General features: G+C 34.4%; 3 protein-coding genes across 10 annotated transcripts in view; 1 reads left to right on the top strand and 2 right to left on the bottom strand.

Moving 5' to 3' along the window:
• Positions 1–27,269, top strand: part of ccdc146 (coiled-coil domain containing 146) — a 98,942-nt gene that overhangs the window by 9,499 nt on the left and 62,174 nt on the right. For 3 of the 5 annotated variants that reach the window (XM_073946675.1, XM_073946681.1, XM_073946677.1), the window contains exon 3: positions 7,950–8,077. The gene's annotated coding sequence lies outside the window, so the exon portion shown is untranslated. Of the gene's footprint in view, positions 1–3,279; positions 3,391–7,949; positions 8,078–27,269 lie in introns of all 5 variants that reach the window. The other 2 variants (XM_073946673.1, XM_073946678.1) reach the window with 1 other exon arrangement.
• Positions 708–14,248, bottom strand: si:dkey-159a18.1. Of its 3 annotated transcripts, XM_683991.10 has the most exons (21): positions 13,925–14,248; positions 12,503–12,565; positions 12,252–12,328; positions 11,944–12,046; positions 9,706–9,873; positions 9,514–9,587; positions 9,098–9,144; positions 8,814–8,950; positions 8,603–8,686; positions 7,998–8,058; positions 7,269–7,424; positions 5,224–5,321; positions 4,631–4,730; positions 4,084–4,255; positions 3,770–3,963; positions 2,165–2,357; positions 1,983–2,090; positions 1,773–1,890; positions 1,543–1,646; positions 1,312–1,429; positions 708–1,083 (listed from the first exon to the last, which is right to left on the bottom strand). In XM_683991.10, the coding sequence occupies exons 1-21, from the start codon at positions 14,150–14,152 to the stop codon at positions 1,069–1,071; spliced, it is 2,418 nt and encodes an 805-aa protein (XP_689083.7). In that variant the 5' UTR covers positions 14,153–14,248; the 3' UTR covers positions 708–1,068. The 3 variants fall into 3 exon arrangements, with proteins under 3 accessions (XP_689083.7, XP_073803262.1, XP_017210797.1); XM_073947161.1 differs by lacking the exon at positions 11,944–12,046; XM_017355308.4 differs by having other exon boundaries at positions 708–1,429.
• On the bottom strand, positions 15,450–26,025 carry cep83 (centrosomal protein 83). 2 transcript variants are annotated; one of them, XM_009300428.4, is made up of 16 exons: positions 25,966–26,025; positions 25,107–25,312; positions 23,973–24,123; positions 21,906–21,998; positions 21,330–21,461; positions 20,998–21,249; positions 20,360–20,491; positions 20,144–20,258; positions 19,925–20,069; positions 19,696–19,845; positions 18,182–18,257; positions 17,944–18,101; positions 16,818–16,947; positions 16,603–16,706; positions 16,204–16,372; positions 15,450–16,116 (listed from the first exon to the last, which is right to left on the bottom strand). In XM_009300428.4, the coding sequence occupies exons 2-16, from the start codon at positions 25,310–25,312 to the stop codon at positions 15,961–15,963; spliced, it is 2,169 nt and encodes a 722-aa protein (XP_009298703.1). In that variant the 5' UTR covers positions 25,966–26,025; the 3' UTR covers positions 15,450–15,960. The 2 variants fall into 2 exon arrangements, with proteins under 2 accessions (XP_009298703.1, NP_001340860.1); NM_001353931.1 differs by lacking the exon at positions 25,966–26,025 and having other exon boundaries at positions 15,474–16,116; positions 25,107–25,823.

Genomic DNA, 27,269 nt, shown 5'->3' on the forward strand with positions numbered 1-27,269 from the left:
TTATATACATATTCAATAGGCTGTAAACACACGTTATTAGGTTGCATACCCTTTTTGTTTTAATTCTCTAATCTAGAGTGACTGGTGTTTCAGCGAATAGGTGTGACATTCTGTTGCATAGTGGCGTGGTATTCAAAGTATGTGCAAGATTGTTTGAGAACTGACTGATCTCTTTCTTGTTTGTCTGTAGTGGTATTAAGTTATTATTAAAGTGTTGGTTATTTTAAAGGAGTAATTCACCCATCAAAAAAAGAAAATTGAGACATTTTGAAATATGTTTGCAATTGACATAGTACAACTATGCAAGTCAATTTCTACCTGTTTCCAAGATTTTTTTTTTTTATAATATCTTGTGTGAGTATGACTGCTGACTTGCACATGCAAGCTGAGACATGCAATTTTAGACATGCAGTCTAAGACACATGCACTCAATAGAGCTAGTGACGTCACTGCTAGGGTATACAGGGTAAGGGGTGGTGTTAAGTGTACACATTGGAACAAGTGGAGAATGAGTAAACATTGACAGAATTAAATTGTGTAAGTAATAAATCCCTTATATATGGTTATATATATATATATGCAAACTAGTTTGCTAATAACTAGTAAATTGCTAATAACATTCAAAATAACTTTTACTCTATATAAATACTTTCTGCATTTTTTTTTCAAATATGATTGTTGATTGCAAAATAATGAATAATGCAGTGTTTGTTTTAAATTCATTTTAATTTATTTACTAATAAAAACAGTAGACTTGTCTAGATACATAGTCCCAAAGCTCAAGAGTAATACCAGCAGCAGCCTGAGGGAATATGAATGAGTCCAGTGCAAAAGACAGAGAGGGTGAAAGTAAATTCACTTTCAATGATACATGCATTATCCTCAGATACTTGCATAATACACTTGATAGGACAAAACAAGAGCTCAGGTTGATAAATGCAGTTCACTATTATTTTCAGGTGTTTTATCTTCCAGTTACAGTGACTAGGCTTGAAATTTATTTGAAGCATATCTGCCTGCAAACACCTGTTTTCAAAGCCTGAGTAGTTTCCACAGTTTAAATGTTGTTCATTCAAGGAGATCCTAAAGAAGACCAAAAAAGAAAAGAAAAAAGAAAGAAAGAAAAATAGAGAAAAATAAAAGCAAACAAATGCAATAAATTATTTTTAAAAAAGTACTTCCTACAAAATAAAAAACAAAGCACAAAGGTTGGAATAACGAGTGTAAGAAGATTAAGTAGGTTTTTAGGTTAATTATTACAATAGCCATTAACTAAATGGAGGCATGATATTATTGTTTGATCAAGCTCACATCATCTGAGTCCTCCTGGACCTGGAAACCGTTTAGTTTGCCATTGGGGGTGCTTTCATTGTTAACGGACAGGTCGTCTTCTTGGATTTGCAGAACAGAAAAGTTATATTCCGGCGACCTGCAGGAGGCAGAAGTTGACGAGAAATCTTTAGTATGTAATATACAGACAATAGTTTCAAATGGATGTAACATAAAACAAAAGCTGGACAAGGCTTTATCAAATGACCTTACCTTTGGCCACAGTTTATTCTTCTTGAAGTGATCATGTAAGCTGCTATAATAACCAAACAAATGATGCCCAAACTACACACCACTATAAGAGCCAGTATGGCTGGCTGCAAATCATAAGACAAAAAATTCCTTTATTGGATTAATTTTATTCTCTACACAACAATGAATATCTGTGTTTTTTTGGCCACTGTATAGTAACTTATTATTCTTATGAGAAATGGACCACTCACTGGTATCTCTGTATGTGAATCTGAGGAAGTGACATTCCCACAAAGCTTTTGGTGAGCCTCTTCATTTCTTGGAGGGCTGAAACTCCCCTTACATTTATCTCCGGGAATCCTGCGATATCTATAAAAAATTTATTATTATAACAGTGTAATATGTGTACGTGTGTGTGTGTTCAAGAATGTGTTAACAGAAACAGAGATGTATTTCATCACCCTGTAGTCTGCAGGTCTACATTCAAACAAAAATCCTGGGTTTGATTCAGAAAGTCGGGCTGAGGGAGACACGCTGAGCTATTTTCATGCCAATAGAATCCATAGTCGCTGTTGAGAGATGTTAGCATTTTTATTTAGTCACAAGCAAATGTATAAATCTAACCATGGTATAAGTTTCCTACCACATGAAGTCCTCACTGGTGCAAATGCATGGACTCTGCTGTCTACTGACCACATATCCTCTACCATTTCTACATGCAGACAGTGTCTTAAGTCTTCTAAATGTCTCCTTATAGCCCAAGAGACATCCATCTGTTTTTGGGTTAGAACTGTAGTTGGAGTGTGCCAACCACGTCACATAATCCTGATCATTACCTATAAAAATGAATTATAAAAACTCTCCATGATAGGTCCATGATAAATCAAAATTTATAATGTTTATCTTTCTAGCACACATTGTCTTTATGTGAACAATTACAAGATATTCCACACACACAAAAAAAAAAAGTTTGTTTTGGTAATTTTCAAAGTCTGACTATTTTCGTAATTTGAAGAGTCTGATCATGTCAGTTTGATGCCTTCAACCACAATATTCTTAACTAAGCCCCCCATTAGTTTGCTATGAGGGAATGATGCGCAAATAAGCCCCGCCCCTACTCGGTAGTCTGTTTAATTTGGAAGAACAACAAACTCAAATCAAAGTGTCAGCAACTTCTGGTTCATGCAGACTTAAGTAATACACTCTTACAGTGGATATGAATGATATTGAGAAGTGAAAGTAATACCATTACTTTTCTAAGCAATCAATTCTTTTTTATAGCCCTATGCACTACAATATCATAGAGATCATAGAAACTTTAGCCAGTAGGCAACCACCTAGCAACACCCTAGAAAAACTTAGCATCTACATATATTCACCGGCACACACTACAAATTTTTTAGAGACGGACGGCAGTAGGTCTAGACTCTATGCCAACTTTTATTAGCCAAGAACCATCCAAAAGGCTGACTGAAAGACTAATCAAAATATATATTTAAGCTTTTTTCATATTAAGGGGTGTGAAAAGTGTAAAGTTGATGTCCTAACCATAACACACCGCATACATTAAACATGATTAATTTAATTATTAATTAAACATTCATTTAAGAATGTTGTGTTCAGTCATCATGTCTATGTTATGAACTCCCACATACTTTATAATCCAGTGTTTAGCTGATCCTGATCAGTGTTAATTGTAAACACAACAGCTTTCTTCTTCCATGAGGGTATTTGACATCTCAACATCCTTGTTTTTAGGTGGACCGTGAAAGAATGTTACATGCACACAATATCAACCAGAAATTCTGTAGAATTCAACCAATTCCCATTTTGCACCAATGAAAATCTGTGAGTGTGTGACAGCTGAAGGTGGGTCCACATTGTCAAGCTTTCAGGAAGTTTTTGTCTGCATGTTTGCTTGCAATGCGCCACAAACCCCTGACACTAGACTTGCCCTGTCAACAACCTTTTGACCAGTTAAGCATGCTGAATAAGTGATGGTGAATATGGCCAGAATGCAATAAGCTTTTTAAACTTTCTAATGTTTGTATATCCACATTCCTAGCTTATATAGAATGCAATATTGAATACAACTTGTGCCACCTGCTGGTATGGAGAGTAATTTCCATGCTGGCATGTTCAGAACAAATGTGTTGCTCTTGGATCTAGTCTTTCTCCATGGTGTGTTTAACCACAACTTATTTGCACAAAAAAAGATGATGACCATAATATTTAAAAAGTTCCTTACACTCTCTAGTGAGCAGGTGCTCAAAGTCTATGGTGACAGCTACCCACATAGGCTTATGATTGTCATCTAGGCGGTAGCCAAAAATACTGATGTTCATTGTACTGCTGCTAGGCTCTGATGCCAGTCCTGCCAGAAAGAACGGGTGGTCTGTGAAATTAAATGTCTTCCAACACTGCCCTTCATCTGTGGAAAACCTGAAAACATCCAGATGCATGACAGTTTTATGAGACGGCAGCCACAAATGACTTTCAGAATATTTAAAACCACTTCATTTATTATGAAAGGAGACTTTTTTATTTATTTATAAATGTTACTTTATGGAGCTGATCCCTCTGTCTCTGCGCGCCTCCACAGCCACTATTAGCCCTCCAGAGTCCAGTATGCTGTAGTGGTGAGGTCCTCTTAGAGTTCCCCACCATGTGTAACCTCCATCCCTAGACACATATACATCAGGGCGGGCTGCTGAAATGGAATCTCCAACACTCCCTGTAATAATATTAAACATGTAGGCTCTGATTACAGCAGGTATTGCAATTTTTTTTAGCTTACAAGTTGACAATGCTTATTTCAGATGTAAATGGGGTCTAAAATGTTTTTCAACTTTTGATTAGTTCCAGGGCTTGTTTAAAAGCACTTGATCTGATTGCTTTCATAGTGGATGAAATCAGTATTTAGACTTTAGAGTTCACTTTTCAAAGTGAACAAAAAGGTACGATACAGATATATAATGGCATATTTATTCTGTGTTTTTTTGGCACCTGATTGACCAAAATCCATCTTAATACCAGATATGTAAACAGTGACTTATGTTATTTTATTGGGGAAAGTTGTGAGTATACAGTACAAGGGAAGGACTAGTACCATGGCCGATGACCAGACCGATAGCTGTAGGTTCAGAGCTAGGCGTCATGGGAGTGACTCCACTAAAATGACTGTGCTCTCCATGGATGTGCAGGTTACACTGTAGTAGAAAACATATTTTTACAGCAAACATTAACGTTGGTATTCACCATATTTATTTTCTGTTTCAAATATTCTCACTTTAACAGGCATCATACAACGGAATGCTTGAACTTTTGTCAATAGGTTATCATTAAAAGAAAAACTCAAAACTAGAGTGGTGTAAGGACCAGAGTTTAACCAATGAAACTGGTCAAAAAATCTTGAAATTGCCCCTGGGGCATAATGTTATATTATTTTCCATTTTTACCTTTCCATTTTATTTTTGTATGCCCAAACATATACAAAATCCAATCAACAAACAATGCGCAAAACCAAGAAAATCTGTTAACACTCACATTCCATTTCATTTGCTATTGAAACAAATCTTTTATACATGATAATTAAGAAATATTCTTCCAGTTTTGGGTAATAGTCAAAAATATTTAATATGTACTTCCCAGACTTCTTAGCCGTTGCTGTAATTTCTCATTTATCCGACCCTATGTTGTTACCTTTTTCGACATATCTGGACAATCGACATTCTCTGGCTTTTTCAGATATCTCCATCGTCCCCCTCTGTTGAATGAGATGACTGAACGAATGCATCCACCTGCAGCCCAAGAACAGTTTGACATTGTTTAATAATGACATCAGCACCACTACAACTGTGATTGGCCATTTCGTCCTTAAGTGATTGTTCAAAGAAAATCAAAGTCCTTTCATCATATATTGACTCTCATGATATTAAAAACCCATAAGTATTTCAGTCATCTTTAAAAAAAAAAAAAAAAAGAAATTACAAATATTCAAATTACCAATCAAATTATGCATAGAAAACCACATCAGACAGACCAACATCAAGACACAGATGCTTTATAAATGCAGAAAATGTTTACGTCGTGGAGGCATTAAAAGTTTTTAAGATGAAGCAGAATTGTAACATGCAACAACTTTTTTTTTTGTTACTGATAAGATGTCTACTGTATGATGACTGAAATCAGCAAATGCCTTTAACAATAACTAAGTGCACTACAAAATGCCATGTTTTCAAACACTTAAACAAAGTGCATGTATTCTATCAAACCTGAACAAGCTTAGTTTGTGGCTCCAACTGCTGGACACTCGTAGTTTGTTCATCAGCACTCAAAGTGCATAACCTAAGCACTAAAATATTGTCACAGCTAGATTTTTGCCCCTTAGACACAGATTTTGCTCCACAGTTAAATGCATCAACCTGCATTCTGCCGACTTATCATAGGTGCATATTTTATTGCAATGTGTTCTCAGATTAAATTAATCTCACTTTTAAAATTTTTAGTCCATGAATGGCAAATAGGGCGGTTTCCCCCACAGTCCAAAGACATGAGGTATAGGGTAATTGGGTAAGCAAAATAAGCTGTAGTTTATGAGTGTGTGTGAATGAGGGTGTGTATGGGTGTTTCTAAGTTCTGTGTTGCAGCATAAAATGTATGCCAGAGTAATTGCCATTGGTGGTTCATTCTGCTGTGGTGACCCCTGATAAAACAAAGATAGTGAGTGAGTGAATGGTGTTGTAAAAAAAAAATAAATGAATGAGTGAAAAAGAGAAGAGAGAACTCAGTCCAGGAGACTCGAAACAAGCAGAATTCCTTTATTGAGACGTGTTGGTTTATCTGCAGTCATACAGCGTCTTTAAGATGTCTAATGTGTCTGCATGAGCCTACTAGAGGTCTGCAGTCTGCAAGTTCTTTCACAAGTCTCTCACAAGTCTCACACAAGTCTGAATTAGTCTGAATTAAGACAAAGATTTCATGGCTATATTGTGTTCTTAGGAGGAGGGGATATAGCTAAACAAAGTATGCAAATTAAGGGTTGTGGTCGGCAGGGTAAACTGCTTCTCAGGTCTAATCTCATCATGTTCTGGAGACAGAAACCGCCTGACCATTTGATCGAAAAGAGAAAACAATAGACACCCCATGCTGTGAAACTGACAATTTGCATTACTTTGGCTTAGCCTGTGATCAGACAGACAAAAGGTTAATGTCCCTCCTAGCTGGGATGTTAATGAAATTATATAATTAAAAAACAGAGAATATAACTTTTCAGTTATACGTAGATTATTGTTCATTTGGAATTAGTTGATAGAAATTTATATTTCCACAATGGCAAATAATATAACTTACACTCAGAACAGAGAATAGCGTTGATTTGAGCAAGAGTAAAAAAAATCATGGTAAAAGATGGAATAATTTTCACAGCATAATACTAAGTACTTTTAGAATGGCTACTTTTTACTCATGTTTTGAGCATTTTTGGCAAGTAATGGTATTTTTTTAAGTATGATTTTTCAGTACTCTTTCCCCCACTGCCCTCCACTGAAAGTCCTTTGCAGCAATGTATTTACACTTTAAAACATTCATAAATACAATGTGAAAATACATCAAATTCAGGTTAACACATCAATCAAAAATTGTAAAAAAAAAAAAAAAAAAAAGCTTAAACGTAGCTCTACGAAGAAAAGTGTGATCTTTTGGGTAAACCTTTAACCATTAAAATAGAATGAAAATAGTGTGCATACCTTCCTCCAGTATGTTGGTCAGATATACCCCTCTCAAAGACGTGATGTTAGTGAAGTCACTTTTCCCCTCCCCACCAAACAAGTGGCGCTCCAGAGACTTTGAGTACAGGATTCCTTGTTCATCAGAGGCATAGACTGTCCCATAATATGTGTCTTCTGTAATCAGTTGAGAGCACATCATACATAAACACTCCGCCAACACAGCTTTCTCTTAGATGAGATAAGAGATGAGATCATCCCAAGCCATCATTATTCAAACACACTACAAAAGCATCTAACCGGGGTTATGAGGCAAATGGAGAATAAAACGGTCAGTGAAAAACAGACTGACATGCAAAAGCATGGTGGGAAGTAAGATAAATGTTCACTTGAGCTATGTACTGTCATGAATGCATGTAAATACAATGGGGGTGCATTTGCATGCATTTTCTGTAGCGTGACTGAAAGACAACACCATCCTCACTCTTATCTCTTTCCAGTGATCTTCCAAAGATCTCCAGACTCAATGATGAATAGCATATACACTGACTCAATAGAATCTAGCAACTTGTAAAGAGATGTTTAATGAAATGTCAGCACAAAGTGGAACTCGCTCGACAAGTTCTGCCACCACATTGTTAAACTGACAATATCAGTGGTGGTGCTGTTACAGTGTATTATACTGATACTTCTCTTTTACAGTTCTGACAGGATGGAGATAGAGGATATAGGGGAGAGATGAAACTGCACCTCCAGGGTTGTCCACATGCATGAAGATCATGTCTTCATCAGCATCCAAAACAGAGTAGAACTGCAATCAAGCATTAACAGTGAGTCATAGAGCTGCACGGTGTGTTTGTTTGTTTGTGTGTTCGTTTTTTTTCTGCAAAATCAGCAGAAAAATACCTATAACTATACAAATACCTACAATACCTATGTAAAGAAATAAGAAAGATTTATGGCACAGCTTGCATTACACTAAACATCTTTTTAAAAAGGCAAATATATATATATATATATATATATATATATATATATATATATATATATATATATATATATATATATATAGTATGATATACTGTATACATTATTATTACTGATAATATAAATACAAACTCAATTTAGTATAAGAATATTTATACTTATAAATAAGTGTATTATCTTTTTATAAAATAAATATATATTTTTTAAATTTTATTAATTATAAATATGAAATAATGTAATATCTGTCAAAATATATTTATATTGAATACTTTAAAAAAAATTTATTACTTACAATATGGAAAATTATTTAATTATTCATACATTTATTCATATAATATTTTATATACTTATTTGTGTGTTATTCACACCTGCTCTGTAGTAGCTGATGGTAGCTGAGCTCTTTTGAAATGGTCACCCTGATCTTTCGACACATAGATGACACGAGGGGAGCCCTGTAAACACAACATCTCATAAATTAAGCAAGCAATGATGATTCTCACAGACGGGAAAGTGAAATGGAGTGTGTTCATGTGGGTTAACACATGCTTAAGTGTGCATGCTGTCTATAAAGTTCCACACCAGTTTTTCCATGACGGAGGTAAACAAGAAGCTACCAATGTGACCAAACGAGAAGATGTTCTCGGCAATGGTGTCAAAGGTTTTGCCAAAATCACAAGTCCGTCTCAGAATAAGCTCGCCTCGTCTTGCTGCCTCCACTAGATCAAACCCAATAAGTAGTCAGTTATTAAATATTATATTAAATGAACTTTTTTTTGCTAAACAAAACAATGTATCTCAAAGAAGACGCATTATATCTAGCAACTCGTATTATGTTATTTTACAAAAAAATTACATAGATGCACCTGTTCCATTTGGGCTTGAACTGAAGAAAAGAGTGTTCTCGGAACCCCTTGAAAAGAATAAACATGAAAATTATATTTACTTAAAAAATGAAAGACAATTATTCATGTATAACTGGCAATTATTTAGGGATACAGTAGGATTTAAATTTTTTGGCTGATACAATTTTAAAGAAACTATCGATTTTCACTGATTGGATCTATTTTATTTTGTGCAAATTGTCACACAATAAATTAATAAAATATTGGTATGTTATATTTGCCTTTTTCATACTATATCCAATACATGATCAATGATTAAAATTAATCATATTGGTACATATCTAGAATTGTTCATATGTCACCCATTTAGATATTTTTCTAAAAACACAGATGATTTCCTTTGATGTTTATAGCATCCTCTTACTAATTGTTCTCACCATGTGAATGTGTGCACTCCTTCATGAACTTTAGACCAATTGTTCCCAAAGTCTTCTGAGAGCCACAGCCCATCCTAAAGAGAGATTAAGCCACATAAAGACAGCTAAGTGAAAAATACAATAAGGAGAGCATTAAAGATCTCACAAGTAGTTAAGGGGGCTTGATGAAACAGGAGGTGAAACCGTACTCACATCTATGCTGATGACCACAAGGTATTTTGGGTCTAGTAAAGAGAATTGAATGGCCTGTGCTGGGTGAAATTGAAGCTGCACTGATCTAAACGTCAGACCTGCATCCATCGACGTAAAAATCTTTCCTCCTGGGTCCTTAGTAAAAGGCAGGTTGGCTGTTAAAATGACCTATAATGGCAACAACATGTTTACCATTCTGGTTAAATAAGTAAATAATCTATAAACAAAAATTACATCGTGACATTTTTTTTATTCTAAAAAGCAAAGGCACTACAGCAGGAGACTAACATCACACTAAAGCCACTTTAGAGGAAGTTATGTAAAAACAAAGATCATATTATAATATAAATATTTACATGAAATTGGCAAAACAGGTAAACCTTGCTAAGTAATATGTTTTTACCTTTTTGCCTACAGAATTACTTCAATTCTTACTGGTATGTATTTGAGAATGGTGGAAACATTTATATAAGACTTTGGCCATGATGACATACAGTGGGGGAAATAAGTATTAAACATGTCATGTTTTGGGGAAATAATATTTCTAAAGGATCTGTTGACATGGAGTTGGACCAGGTTTTTGTAAAAACCAAACAATACAAATTGAAATATAAGTTATGTGTAATAACAATGGAATGACACAAGGAGAAAGTACTGAACTGCTCAAATGTATTTAATACTTTTATATAAAAGGCTTTTTTAGAGATGGCAGCTTAAAGCTGCATCTCATGTGGAATTAAAGCTACATGCATTGCTCAGGTGTAATTTTTTACAGACTTCAACAGAGTGTAAAATCGTGATGGTTCTGTCGGTCTTGTTTATCAAATCTGATCTTTATTTTGTATTTTTTTGCAGTGTATTCATTCAGGTGATGTGATTGGCTACGCCATTCTACAGCTTAATTTTCTTTCTCTGAAAGCATTTGAGAGTTTTTTTGGCTGTGTTTTGGATCAGATGTCTTGATCAAATTTCCACCCCAGTTTTTATCTTCATCATCCCATTAAATGTAGATGTTGGACTGAAGCAGCTAATAATTATTTATTTTTTATTAATTTTAATGACGAAGGGCAGAGGGTTGCTTTCTAACTAATAAGAGATTTCAGCTGCTGTCTGGGGATTCACTGCCTTTCTACACTTTCCTTACTTCATGTGTTCAATACTTTTTCACTGCGTCACTTAATGTTATTACACCTAACTCACTTTGAATAATAATTTGTTTTGATTTCTTGGCATATATGGATTTATTTGGTTGTTACCAACATCCAGTGAACATTTCAAGTCAACAGCACCTTTAGAAATGTGTTTCCTGAGAAAAATGGTGACTTGTTCAATACATATTTCCAGTTGCTGCAGATTTTTCAGCTGACAGATTAGACTGATTACACATGTGTATGTAGTCATTCAGTCGTCAATTTGATGCCTCTATTTTAGAACTATTATTAGACTATTAGGTTTTCTTTTCAGCCCAAATTTAGTCCTGTTTAAACCAACATATTTATGTTCAGATGTGTATTAGATGTCTATTAAATACAAAAAAAAATGCTTGCTGGGAAGCGTGCCAAACAAAATGCCCCCATACAATTTCACCGCCACCACCAGATTGAAACATTGTTACATGGCAGGAAGAATCCATATTTTATTGTTGTTTACTTTCATTTGAATATTGCAGCAGAATTCGAGACTTCTCAAGCAGTCTAATCATTCTCCTCTGGCCTCAACAAAGCATTTTAGCCCTCTTGATCAGCCTGTTTGGTACTAAAAAACATGACATGCTTGAAGTCATTTACTGTAAATCCTCTTTCTTCACCATTGTGATTATAGATTTGCTGATTGTACACATTATTGAACATTACTGAACACATTATTACAACATCCCTGAATGCATTAAGCTGCTGCCATATCAGTAGATTATAGATATGTGGGGTAACGAGCAGTTGAATTATTATTAAACAAGATTAGTATTATTAAACAAGACTTTGAAAGACCAGTGATACATTTCCCAGAGATTACTACATCTATAACTACAGACTTAATTTTACTGAAATTCTAACATCTTACATTCAACAGCTGAAGACACACCACCTTAATAAGAACTTATACACACAATGCACATACACACACAATCTTTTGTGCATTTCTTCTTTTTGCTGAATTGCTTTGCTGCTCTTTTGTAAATCCCTTTAGATAAACATATCTGCTTCATCAATAAATGTAAATGAAATGTTAACATGTTTTTACCGGTTGAGGGTTCCCATGTCCAGCACTTATGCCAAAGTAGCTATTTAAAAATGTGTTGTTGATGGCATGAGAGATATCATGAAAAGACTTCCCATAGTCTTCACTATAAACAAGATTAAAGTTATTAGTACAGTAAGAAAGTTGAAATTGGTTGCATAGAAATATATCTTGTAGGAAAAACCAGGCTTTTTTGAGATCGCCATCTACCTAAAATTGTGTATGCTATATTATTTTTAAAGGTGTAAAAGCCAGATGGTTTTGCATTCTACAAGTTATCTAAGAACAGGTATAAAAAGTTCTCTACTGACCTCCTATAAAGGCGTGATGAACCACCTTCATAAAATGAATCAGAAGGAACACTGATTGTGGAAAGGACGAAGATTATCTAAAATGAACAAATCATTTTGATTTGAAATTAAATTTGATAGACAGACCAAGTATGAGTGAAAAGATGCAATGTTCAACCATCAGCACAATATCTTTAAAATAGAGAACTAATGTGTTATATCAATATATCTACAGCTGTATCATTTTGAAAGATTTGCCAAGAATGACTAACCCCAGTTCCATTTCCAGCCCATGTGAGGGTAAAACTGGATCCATCATCCCCATGAAAACCAGTCTGGAAAATAACCAGAGGACAAAGTTGCACATGCACTTAGGTGGACTTTCCTGTTCGAGCAGTACAATGTAAAAAGTGATTAGCTGACATTACTTGCAGTACACCCAAAAATGAAAATTTGCTCACTAATTACTGACCCTCAAAAGGTTCCAAATCTTTAAGAGTTTCTTTCTTCTGTTAAACACAAAAGAAGATATTTTAAAGAGCTGAAAATCTGTAACCACTGACTTCCATAGAAAGAAAAACAAACAGACTTCAATAGTTAAAGATTCACAGCTTTCTTTAAAATATCTTTTTTTGTGTTCAATACAAGAAAGAAACTCATAATGGTTTGAAACAATTAAAGAATGAGTAAATGATGAAAGAATTTGCATATGTGGGTGAACTATATCCCTTTAAATAATAGTGGGTAAACAGGTTGCTTACTAAAATGATTAGTGATTTTAAAAAAGTGATTTAACCAATTGCCTTAAATTTAAGTAAATTGACTTTGTGCATAATGTAAAAATTAAGTTAAATCATCGTAACAGTTCCAAGTAATGTTTTTTTTAATAGTCACATTTAAGGTAATGGGTTTACTCACTATATTAAGTAAAGTATCTAATATCTTTGTACAGTTTACATGTAACAATATAGTTCACATAAAAATTTGTAATAAAAGTTATACAAGTTAAGTGTCCAAAATTACACTATTTTAAAAATGTATGTATGCATGTATGTGTGTGTATTGCGCTTTTGACATTGAGAGGAATGTCAAAGAAGTGGGTGAATTTACTGTTAAATTGGCAAATGCTTGATTAGCGATTAACGATGATTTCTGTGCATGCAAGTCAGATATTTTATAATGTAACGGATAAATTTGCAATAAGATCATTATATATATATATATATATATATATATATATATATATAATGATCTTATTGCAAATTTATCCGTATATATATATATAATATATATATATATATATATATATATATATATATATATATATATATATATATATATATATATATATATATATATATATATATATATATTTCTGTGCATGCAAGTCAGATATTTTATAATGTAACGGATAAATTTGCAATAAGATCATTATATATATATATATATATATATATATATATATATATATATATATATATATATATATATATATATATATATATATATATATATATATATATAATGATCTTATTGCAAATTTATCCGTTACATTATAAAATATCTGACTTGCATGCACAGAAATCATCGTTAATCGCTAATCAAGCATTTGCCAATTTAACAGTAAATTCACCCACTTCTTTGACATTCCTCTCAATGTCAAAAGCGCAATGGCAACATAAATAACTTCTTACCTCGTGTGTGTGGCTGCGCAGAAGCTCTCTGTCTTTGACCGACAGTGGAGTATTGCACTCGGTGAACCGCTCTTTTTCAGTCGTCCAGGTGTCCCGTCTGCGTCTCGACTGACCGCGGCCAGTCCGAGAGAAAGTCACTGTTCTCGCGTTGCGCTTGCCGTGCACGAACGAGTCCTCAACCACATCCAGTAGACACACACTGCCGAACACGAGTAGGATCCACTTCATGACTGTTGTGACAGAAATAATTTAGTTTGTTTGATGCTTCAGAAGATGCGCGCGAGGAGAGGACTGAGCGCTCAGAAGAAGAGTGAAAGTGACTGTGAAGTGTCCACCGCATCACTCAGAGTCAGCACAGCACAGCTAAATCTACTGCACGTCCTTATAATGTCTAGCAAAGCAATAAATTTGGAGTTGTATATCCCACATCATTTGCAGGATTTATGAGTAAATATTTAAGGTTCACAGAAACCGTGCGTATTCTGCACTTTTCATGGCAGTTTGTATTTTAGTGTGTGTTTGGCTATTGTAATATGTCATATTATTATATTATATTATATTCGTATGTTTTTATTTTAAACGATATGCTCCACTGAAAGTCATTCTTATCTAATGCTCTAGTGCTGCTTGGATTTGTTTTATTTTAATTAACTTATTACATTGTATTTTATTACTGGAATATCTTAATTTCATCTTTTGTATTTTTAAGAGAATTATAAGTCTAAATTATATGTATGCAGTGGTTTTATTGTTTAAAGTCTTTCTTGCTCATTTTCATATGGACCGGAAAATAAATGTCCATAAATTAATAATATGAAATTAATAATTAATAATACAAAAATATTATATTTAATAAACAAATAAATCTATAAAAGCTTATATGAAATTTGTTAATTAATTTTACACAAAAAAAGCTATAAATTGAAACAGATTGTGTTTTAGCTTTGAGGCTGAACACCCGAGGTTGCTAAAAACTAAAACAAATATTGCTGTTATTTCCAATCAGTCGTTTAGGCAAAATTAGGAAATCATATGACTCAAATTGAACAAATTTGATAAATAGTACCAAAATTATTTTTGCATATTTTGTGTTTATTTGTGGAGCGTAAGTGTGCTATTTAATTATGCAGTACATGAGGGCCTGCTTACAACATGCACATGCAAGTAAATAGAGCATAGCCTTATGCTACTTTGAAATGCTGCATGTTCAATGATGCATGCACAAAGAAGTATACTTTGAACTTTATACTGTCAACATAGGCTCGCTAAATTTTTAACAGCCACTTGACTAAAACACCTTTTAATTCAATTCAATTTTCCCATATATAGATAGATAGATAGATAGATAGATAGATAGATAGATAGATAGATAGATAGATAGATAGATAGATAGATAGATAGATAGATAGATAGATAGATAGATAGATAGATAGATAGATTGATTGATGCATGCATGCATATTTCCATATCCATAGTTTACTCATTATTCAAACAAAGGCAAATAAGAAACCAAGAGGAGGCACAATTATTTAAAAAATCTTTATTAAAACCATGTTTCATGGCTGAGTGCTTTTAGAGACATACTTTTCAGAATTAATTTATCACAAATGTCCATTAAAACCAGTCACTCCGTTGTAAAATTTACTTTGAGAGATGAGCCTCAGGTTTACACAAATCATTTTATTTGTTTTGTTTCCTTTTCTTTATAAAATGTATATTTGGACTTGAAAGGTCTTCTAAGGAACAAACAAACAAAATATCATACATGGCTTCTTGTTACAAATCATTTTCAATATGTACAACAAGAACTGCTATACTTTATGTAAACTTTAAGAACCCACCCTCTCAACCAGTTAGAAAAAATATCATCAGACCAATAAATTATAAATATTGCAACAGGTTTTTATTAAAACATCTCTGACCTTTACTGTTGCAGAGCACCAGGAGTAATTTAAAGGAAAATGTCACAGTAAATGTCACAGTATCTCCGATTTTTTTTTTTTGGCACAGAGTAAACATAATTACACAGGTAGCGGTTAAGAAAGGTCTGGAAGGGCGTCCCGTGGGCTTGACAGTCTCTCTCTATCTCTGTCCAGAGGAGCGGCAAGCTCTTCCAGCTGCTGTTGCTGACTGTTTTCTAGCTCTTCTAAGCGTCTCCGCAACACACACAACTCCCTCTGGTGCTGCTCCTCCTGAGAGAGGAAATGTAGGAGAAAGAGATAGATTTATATGCTGGGTTTAGTTATGGCTGACTAGAGAGTATTTCATTTTACAGACACCTGTATGTTTGAGAAGATGGATTCGTTCGGGATGAGGAGGGATTGGGCCAGGGGGGTGGAGGAGGTCATCTGGTTGCCCAGCAACAGTCGGCGAAACTCATTGTGCCTCCTCTGCAGCTCCCTTAAACGCTTGCTGAGCTGAGCATGCTCTTCAGAATATGAGGATTTCCTAAAAGATACATTAAAAACACTAATAAAACAGCACATTTATGTAAATATTTAATTTAATATTTTACTGTGCATTTTGAATGTAATTAATAACAATATATTTAAATCAATTGTTTAAAAATAACTTAAAATAAATGAGCAAAGTATAATTTTTTATTGTTTATTTGACTAAAATATAACCTCTAGATAGTTTTGAATGTATGAAGCAATATGCAAACAAAAGTATCCTACTTCTTTTCTGCACTTGCTTCAATTTCAAGTTCTGCTATCTTGGCTTCCAGGAGCTGAATCTTGTCTTTGAGTTTGTTTTCTTTCAGTTCAGTCATTGTTTTCCTCTGGATAAGAAAACAGACCAAAAGATGTTATATATTATTTAAAATAACTGTACCAAACAAAAAGAGAGTCAAGCTGTAATATGTTCATAAAAGAAAAACTTTAAACTTCACCTTTTTCTGAGCAAATGCTGCCCTCTGTAGGCGCTCTTTGGCCTGGCTGTATTTCTCCCGTAGTTCTGCTTCTATGTCTTGCAGCTTGTGTTTCTCCTCCAACCATTCAACTCGCCTTTCCTCCACCAACCTGGAACAATACATCATTTAAAGCTTTTAACACCATGCAAAAATAAACAAAAACTGAAATTTATTTATTCGTTTTCCTTCGGCTTAGTCCCTTATTTATCAGGGGTTGCCACAATAAACAACCCCGTACTGGGAAACACCCAAACACTCTCGCAGTCAAACACAGTCAGATCCTAAGGCCAATTTAGTTAATCCAATTAACTAAATTTACAGCATTATCTTTGGACTGTGGGAAAAACAGGAGCACCTAGGAAAAACCCAAGCAAGCATGGGAAGAACATGCAAACTCCACACAGAAAAGCCAACTGGCCCAAAAACTGTTAACAAAAGCAAATGTTCAAAAGATACACTAACATAAAGATAACATTTATAAAATAAAAATGTTTGCGTTCTCTTCAAATGTTTCAAAATGATCAAAATGTTTTTCTGTTTAGTCAGTAAACGGGAAATAATGAAATCAGGAAGTCACTAGCTGGATCTGAATAGCATCGCCCACTGTTCCAAGACTCAAAATGAATGATATGTGGTAAAAATTAGGCCATGGCACTGACACTGTTTCTACACATTTATTTAAACAGGTATTCTGCATACAGTGGATGTGGAAACTTGCAAGAGACAAATCTGAGACAGTGAACTGTTGCCTCATTTTCTATCACATACTGACACAAATGACAAACAATTGTGGTGTGATAAGAGTGCCAAGGATATGTCCAGTGTATATTCACAAATGATTATCTGGCACCTTTGTAGGATTTTGTGTTAGCTAAAAAACATTCCAATACCATTATGAACAAATCACCCTTATTTGTCATTGAAGGGAAAATTGTCTATCAAGCACTTTTATAGGTGAAGTTAAACCTTTCTCTGAAACCAAATTGATCTGTATTTAAGCCTCTAAGCTGTTTTGATGCTCACTCAGCAAGCTGTCAGCATTCTCTGAAATATTTTTAGTCCTTATTTGAATGTTGCCAGTGGCCAGGTTTATGATAAGGTGTACCTCTCGGCTTCCTGTTGGGTCCGTTCCATTTGTGTTCGAGCACTGCGCAGGTCCTCTCTCACACGCTCCAGACTTTCTCTCAGTCTGTTGTTGGTGTCCAGCAACTCACTCTCAGAGTGAGAAAGGGTTCCTACCTGTAAGTTGAGCTCAGCTATTTGCTAATAAGCACAATTTACAAAACAAGTTATTAGAATTATTTAATACTTTAAGACTTTATTCTCATAAATTGTACTCTTACTTGTCTCAGGTCTGCATTTTCTGCTTTCAAAGTCTCCAGCTCCTCCAACTGTTGGCCCTGCTGCTGCACCTTTGTTCTGTATAACACATAAAAGCATATAATTAATATTATTTTTTAGATGTTTTGTTCTCTGATCAAAATACAGACAGAATGACATGTTTTCTGTTTCTGTAACACTAAACCTGGTGGGAAGTCTAGGATATAAAAATGATCAGTTTTTATTGCATCCATCAAAACGGAGATGATGCTTCTTTTACAGTGTTTTCATGACTTTACCAACAAATGGCAGAACCTAATTTTCCCGAATAAGATTAGCCAGTTAATGTATAAATACATAGTAAATGCAGTCAGTTTGTATTTTATACATAAATAAGAAGATGCCGCCACTTTTGTTTCATCACAATTTTAACAGAAACAAAATAAAAATAAAATAAAAAGGTAAAATTTCTCTGATGGTCTTTTTTATTTAGATGTACATTAAAATACAGATAGAATGACATGTTACTACCTTTGCTTCACCAATACTTTTTAAAGTAAAAAGGTGGGACCTAGTTTTCCCAAAAATACTTGGAAGTAAGTTAGGGCCAGTTTTTATTTTAAATGACACAATTAGAAGATGCCACTACTTAAGTTTTAGGCGGAACAGTTTAGTTTGTAAGAAAAGGTCGGAAATATGGTCAGTTTTTATTTTATACAACACAATCAAGAAGATGTATAGCTTCAGTTTCATGAAAATTTTAAAGGCCCGCCTTTTCACTGCACCTGCGTCAATGACATGTCTTTTTCCATACCCGTGGGGGCTAATAGGCTGTTTTTTTCAGCCACCATAACCATAAACAAAGCATAAATAAAGCAGTGGTTAGTACAGAGAGGTTCACTCATGCAAATATGTCTGATAATCCATATCATTTGCAAACACTTGAGAAATGTAGCAAAATTACAGCCGACCTGTTTGTGTTCTCCCTTTACTTGAATTGTTTACTTTGTTACGTCACTTCAGTTTTTGTTTTGTGCTCTGAATTCTAACCAATTAGAGCGCTCTCTTCAGCTAATGCCCAACACGAATTTTAAATGCTGAATCGGGCCAACTCAATCCGATGTTAATCCGACAAACACACTAAACCAACTAGTCGGGTCAATGGCCAGACACTGCCCAATAGCCGACCGTCACCTTTGTGTGTCCCGTCCTTATCTGGGTTATTTTCACTATTTGATCAGAAGTAAAAAGTGTCAGTTCTGCTTTCATAACTCACAATATAAAGTGAAAAAAACTAGTTGACTTTGAATTTTTTTCCAATATGAGGGTTGAGGTTTTTTCCAATATGACCACAAAGAAAATATGGGCATTTATATTTCATGTCACAAAACAGAAAAAACTACATGTTGCTAAATCCAATCAATTGCGACCCCTGATAAATTAGCCACTAAGCCGATGGAAAATTGATAAATAAATGAATGATTGATTTATTTTAATTTCATGTGCATTTTAAATAGAAATAAATCGAGGGGGTTGCCTCAGGTTTTGCAGTTCTTTACGAACAGACTCCTCCCCGAGCTGTGCAGCACGGAGACGCTCCTCCCACTCTTCCTTCTGCGAGTTTCCTGTCACTTCCTGAAGAGCTTTCTGCTGTTCAAGCTCAGACAAACGATTCTCTAACTCCAGCCTGGTGACAATAAAATACATTCATAAAGATGCAAAAACATTCTATGATGCTTTGAATCAGTTAATATAGTAATGCTAACTTCTCTTCCTGAAGGGTGGCCATCTTGTGTATTTCCTCCTCTCTTGCGGCCTGAACCCTGCGTACCATTTCACGCTCCTTTTCAGATATCAGTTCTTTATTTCTCTCCAGCGCTGATTTCATGACCTCAATATCTGACTGCAGACCTGAAAGAAGCATGTCTCTGTTATACTGTAAAACAGGTTAAAGAAAGTAAAATAAAAAAGAAGATGATGTTTACCCTCTACTTGGCACTGAAGCATATCTCTTTCTCGTTCTAGTTCTCCTTTAGATCGAACACACTCTAGTTTTACATTACTTAACTCCAGCTTGTGTGTGTGCTTCATCTCTTCAACCTGACAGATAAAACACACACTCAGCATTATTTCAGATATCAAGCATCAGCACACGAATCATACATCTGACTAATTCAGTCATTCAGGCTGTATTCAAGTACCTGACTGTTGAGCGAGTTGATCTCTCTCTCAGCTTTGTGCAGTTTGCCTGTGAGGAGTGTGTTTTGTTCCTGAGATAAACGAAGTTCACTTTCCGTCCTGTCCAACTGCATACGAATAGATTGCTTCTCAGCCTTATGGAGGAAAAATTATTATTATTAATTTTTACCAAACTTGAATGGTTATGGAATAAAACACCCATACACTCATGCATTATGGCCAATTTAGCTTATTCAGTTCACCTATATCGCATGTCTTTGGACTGTGGGGGAAACCGGAGCACCCGGAGGAAACCCACGCGAACACAGGCAGAACATGAAATGCCAACTGACCTAGCAGGGGCTCGAACCAGTAACCTTTTTGCTTTGAGGTGAGAGTGCTAACCACATATTCACCATGCCACCCCCAAAATAGAACATATATAATGAAAAACGTTTAGCCACTACCCACTGTTTCACCATATTTAGCAAATGTTTTGTTTAAAATAATTCACTGTTCAGCAAAAAACAAAAACTCTGAAGGTCTGATATTTTAAACTGAACTATACTGTTTGTATAGTTGTTTTGTTCAATAGAATTTATTTCCCTCTATCATCAAAACCCTACAATCCTTTTCTTATACTTGACTTATATCTGCTCACCTCCAGGGCTTTTACTGCAGCCTGTGATTCGGCCAGCTGTCGGATTTGTATCCGCTGTACATTTTCAGCTTGAGCACCAGAGTTATTTCTCTCTGCTCTGAGTTCAGTGACCTCTGCCTCCAGGCCTCTGAGCCGCTGGTGGAGCTGAGCTTTCTCCCTCAGCAGGGCTTCAACCCGCTTCCCATCCCGTGCCGGGTCTCCACTCTGCAGCTGAGTGGCCAGATCCTCCTTATCATGCTCCAGTCGCGCCACCTGCAAAAGGACATGCATAACAATCCTTCATAAAGAGACACTTCTAAATCCAAATACAATATCAGATCAATAAAACATACATCAGCTTCGTGCCGTATCCGTCTCTCCTCCAGTACTCGAGCGTGTTCTTCTTTCTGGTGATCAAACTCAGACTTGAGGAATGTGAGGTCATAACGAAGCTTATTATACTCTGACCTGTAATTCTCTGCCTCCTGTCACAAAACAACATCTCAAGGATTAAACCTTTTGACCAGCAGTGTAAAAGTAAGGTATTTCTGTGATTGTTTTCAGATTCTGTGAACTTCAGATTCAGTTGTCTATGGGAGAAAAGACTTAGAGTAAATAATAAAACTACTTCTATAATTGTGTCCATGATGATGCATAAAAATAAAATAATAATAAAAATTTTTTTTTCATCAACATCAAGCAGCACAACAAGTGAATGAAACCAGACGTCCCAAGCCATTAAGGTTCCAATGGCTGCGCCCATTCGTACGTGAATAATAAGGTCTATACTAAACATATATTGTAACAGGCAGTGAAAGCGAAACAGCGGTTTGTTTCTCATCTGGGATGGACATATAGCATGTGCTTAAGTGATTGTCATGGCAATAGGAGTTAATGGGAGTCAGCTGGTGTAGAGTGGCATCTGTTACCTCCTGGAGTTTGTTGAAGCGTTCTCTGATAGGAGCTTCCAACTCCTGCTGCACCTGTGCTCTCAAGAGCTCCAGCCGCTGAGGGGTCAGCACCTTACACATAAACAAACACACAACACAAAAACAAATGCTAGTCTGTCAGTGAAACGTCAAAATCAAGCATGCTCAGATGCTTGTGCTTATGCACACAGAACAAACATTGTTACATATTTGTTAACATATTTTATTCATTTGATATGCTATTCATTAACTTGATACATCATAATAAACATCCTCTATATTTATACTGTTTGTACTTCAACATACAGTGAATAATTTTTTTTTTTATTAAAACTTTTAGAATGCTTTTTTAAACAATATTCACATTATACTTGTTTATAACAGTGCCAAATGAGTTAAATGATGAGACTTAATTCGACAGCTTAATGTTAATAATAATTATTTTAATCTGGCTACAGTTGACTATTTATAAGTCTATTGTACGTTAACATCAGGTAACATTAATTAAACTAAATTGACAATGAAAACTACAAAAGTTAATATTAATCTTAAATTACATTAAATTCTTAGTTACAGGTTCTGTGAAGTTGATGTTTGAAGTAATCTTAACCGAAACCGGCTGGAACATGGTGTAGCTCTTCTCCTTTTTAAAAAACAGCCAATAGCATTTTGTTTTACCACAGCACGGCCAATGAGGATGGTTGAGCTCAAGCGCATCAAATGAAGATGAAGATGATCTTAAAGGGGGCGGGGCATGTGAGACACTAAATAGCATTTGATTGGTCAAGATATCCTAAAAACTAACAATACTGATACTAACATCTAAAAAACTTAGTTATTAAACATTAAAGTTTCCATAAAAAAAAAATCAAGTTTGTTTTTGTTAAATTGTTTAAATTGTAGTTGGCAAATTGAAATCATTTTATTAAATGGAGTTAATAACTAATAAACTAATTCCTTTATATTTTGAACGAATATTACCTCTAACAAATCTTACTTTTTAAATTAATCCAAAACATTTTCTAATTAAAAAAAATTGTATTAAAAAAATCTAACATTTACTAATAAGACTTTAATATAAAATGTTAGCTATTATACTTTATAATTCTTTTGCAATCGAATTTGGTTAAATCTTCCGTTTACTCTGAACATGTATATTCAATAAAGCTATACACCAATTATTTTTGTTATTGTATCTGATAAAGTAACCTTTTTTACAGCATAGGTCATTATCGTGATAATGCTTTGTACCGTAATAAAAACTTTTGCAATTAATGGCAACAAGAAATTTGATACCCTCATAAGCCATTTTTTAATATAGCAGTTTGATAATTGACAACTTTTTTCTTTGCTAATTAATTGTTAGACAACTCTTAAGTTTATACATTAGTATTGTGTTAAGAAATCAGCATTTACTGCGATAAAATGGCTTTCCGAATCACAACACTTGAAAACCTTTGTTAATCTAACCAACTCATTAACTTAAATAAAAGCTGCTTTAAATGACAATATTTTACCTAAATTTAGAAAAAAACTTTCAGACATTTATAGAATAAAATATTAACATTTTCCCTCAAACTCAAACCTAATAAAAACAGTAAATAAAAGCAGATTAACTGAACAAACTTGGACCCTATTTGGTCCCACTTTACATTAAGTGTCCTTAACTACTATTTACTTGCATCAAAAAATAAATACAATGTACTTACTGTGTTCATAATGTATTTGAGAACACTTGTGGTGCTCTTGAGTTGGGATAGGGGTTGGGTTATGGACATGTTTGGTGTTATGGGTAGGTTTAAGGGTGGGTTAAGGTGTAGGGAATGGTCAGCAGTGTATTTACAAATGTAATTACAGAAGTTAACTACAGATGTAACTACATGCGGGTATTTAATCAAGGATAAGTACACAATAAATACATGTATTTACACAATAGGTACATTGTAACCAACTAATAATTCCTGTGTAAGTACATATTAGTTAAGACCACTTAATATAAAGTGGGACCAACTATTTTTCCGCATAGTTGTAGATTTATAAACCTATAAAGAGGACAATAATATGTACCTGCAATTTGAGCTCCTCTAGATCTCGTGTTTTATCCAGCAGTTCTCCTCTCAGCTCAGCCAACAAAAGCTGCTGTTTCTCCTGAGTGACTTGGCGATCACTGAGTAGGCGTTTTAGTTCATTCTGTGCACGCGTGTATTGATCCTGCAGTCTACACATACATACATACATCCATTTACACAACTTAGTAAGGCAACAATGCATTCCCCTCAAGGCGTGGGGTGATAACAGGTTTCAAGGTTTACCATGCTTTGGAAAAATTAAGGTTTTAAAACCGCAAAAAAAATATGCATGTAACATTAGGCAAAAAAACTAAAACAAAACAAACAAAAAAACAATGTTATACCGTTCCTATGATATACATGTATGCTTTTTTACATGTTTTTTCTGATAATTTTATTTATTTTTTAGGGCAAATGTATCTTCAACAAAAAAGGACCCTCCACATAAAAAAGCTTCACGATTCAGAAAACATTTGAAAAATAAATTGTTTAATCACCAACATTTAAACATCGTGCAGACCTGAACAGTGCAGTGGCTTACTTTATAGCCAAAGTAAAAAAAAGATATCAAGAGATGCCTTTTCATTTTGTAAAGAAATCTTGTTTTTTAAACTAAATCTATGATTAAAAACTAAATCAATTATTTATTTTATTATTTAGCCTGACAAGTGTCATAAAATACAATATATTGTGTTCAATGGGGAACAAAGTTTTTTTTTAACAAGAAATTTAAAAAGAACATATTTTTATCCATAGTTATTATAATGCCAGACTCTAATACCGGCCCATACCTAATCCCATCCCAAAATAAAGCACAATCCCTCATTGAAGTAAAGTAGTTTTTTATTCGCACATTCAGACTTTCTCCGTAAGAATATAATTACAGAAAAGTATTCTTTGCAAGTTATAAATAGGAAAATCATATTAGCATCCAATGACTATCAAAGTACAACATTGTTCAGTCAATTTAATAGTGCTAATGTTGTTTTAAAGTCATATGTACATGCAATTTCATACCAAATATTTAAAGCAGTGTGGTAAACAATATAGGGACCGTGTCAGTGGTTGTCACTTTTCAAAAATGTATGAATGTGCAAATATAAAACAAACTTTAGCTCAATCGGTCGCTCACCTGGTGTGTTCCACTTTTAGTGTCTGATAGTTGGTCTTGTGGTTCTCACAGCGCATACGCTCATCAATGAGCATTTTCTGGAACTCCATATCAGAGCTGGTGAGTCCCGTAGAGCCACCCAAAAGGACTGTGGCTTTCCCAACTCCTCCAGGAGGCTCCAGATCGGGGAACAGGGCAGATGCCTGCCCTAATGCTGGGGGGTTCATCTTATCCATAGCAGAAAGAGAGAAGAAAAAGAGTAAGGGAACAAAGGCACAAATTTTATACCTCCCTCTGAAACCACTAAAACCTTAAGGGATCTCTTTAAAAAGACAAAGATCTCAATCAGCACAAATGACTCCACTTCAGACAGCCAAAGTCAAGTGATGCAGCCACATCTCATCAAGACTGACTGTTTTATATCACTTGTAAGAGCAAGAACAAATCATCTAATCACTACATGTGCAGCACAAGAGTCCTTGTTTGCTCCTCTGCTCTCAAGTGATTAGAAGTGAAGCTCAGACGGGTCTCCAGTGATTTACTCTGTTGTAGATACAGATCCACTCCAGCATAAACACATAACGGCTGCCCATGTTGTCAAAGCAACTAAGCCACTGGGGAAGCCGGCCTCGTGCATTTAAAACAGCCCAAGAGATGTATTTCTTGCTAGTTGCGAGAGGAGGTCATTGCATACAGTGTTTAAACTTGGAGTGTCATGCAAACAGTTCTTGATAAACAATGCACAATGTACTTATTTCGTAAATAAACACCTTCGCTGAACGCAACACACAACATGCGCTCAGAACTGTACAAAATACTAAAATATAGTCGTGCATTAAAGGAAAAAAGTAAACAATTTGATCAGCTGTTGTGAAGTTACCTGATCCAACACTCACTGACAGCGACGCACAGTTACGTTTTGATGATGGCGGCCGGAGTCGCCTTTCAAAATAAAAGACTCGTGTTTTATAAACGGGATAAGGGCTGTGATCTCTTATTTTGTTGTGCGTATGAAATAAAACTCTTCCCTACCGCACAGAAGGGATTTTATATACATTATAAACATATTATATGTAAGTTAAGGGTCTATTTTAATGTTTCAAATAACAAATATCGTCAGTATGTGAATTTTTCTAATGTTCGTCAACTATTAAAAAACAATAAGTAATCAACTTTTTTACAGTCTATTAATCATACTCAGTTTTATTATTTTATATAGTAGCTAGTAAACTGGAAAACCGTGGTAAATATATTATAGATATATTTATACAATCAGTTTTCTTGGGGCTGCAGTGGGAACCTTAACTTTTATTATACTGATTTAAATTACTTTTGATTTATTATGTAAATCCCGATAAAATGTCGAATAGTTATTTTTAAAATATTTTTTGCTCAGAAGCAGTTAATAAGTAGAATTAATTTACACTTCTTTTTATAGATAGATAGATAGATAGATAGATAGATAGATAGATAGATAGATAGATAGATAGATAGATAGATAGATAGATAGATAGATAGATAGATAGATAGAAAGCTGGGATGGGCAAAATACATTGAAATGTATTTACAAAAAAAATAGCCACAAAATGTGTATTTTAGCCACAAAATACTGTATTCTGTATTTTAAAAATACTACTAAATACTTTTACAAGGGGCCATGAAATTTCTTTGCAAACCTTCCAACAACAGGCCTACTTGATCAATCCCTTTTCTGCACCTCATTCACCTCTATTGTGCATGAGGAGGTATTTATAAAAATGTAACTTGTGTTTCTCTCTAATTTTAGTATAGATTTTGTACAAATTTCATACAGAAAGTACTGTCTTGAAGATGATCTCTTAAATCACTGTAAAAACCATTTAATGCTGATAATGAGTTGGAATATCTCTCTGTCTATATCTCTATATTGTGAAAATTGTCTAAATCTCTTAACAGTCTTATATTTTAAAAGGGTGACATGAATTTGTTTCCACATCATTTGTTAAATAAATCAGTTTATTGCAATTGAAGTCTCTAAAAATGTCAAATCACGATTTCGGAAATCGACTAAAATCTCCCGTTTTATTCATTTCCATAAATCATGTTGTTTTTTTTTTTTTTTTGTTGGTTTTTTTGCAATAGTACTCTTCAATACACAATATAAAACTCAATAATTTTTTTTTTTTTTTGCTGCCATAAAACCTG

Source organism: Danio rerio, chromosome 4 (genome assembly GCF_049306965.1).
Source record: "Danio rerio strain Tuebingen ecotype United States chromosome 4, GRCz12tu, whole genome shotgun sequence".
NCBI classification, from domain to species: domain Eukaryota; kingdom Metazoa; phylum Chordata; class Actinopteri; order Cypriniformes; family Danionidae; genus Danio; species Danio rerio.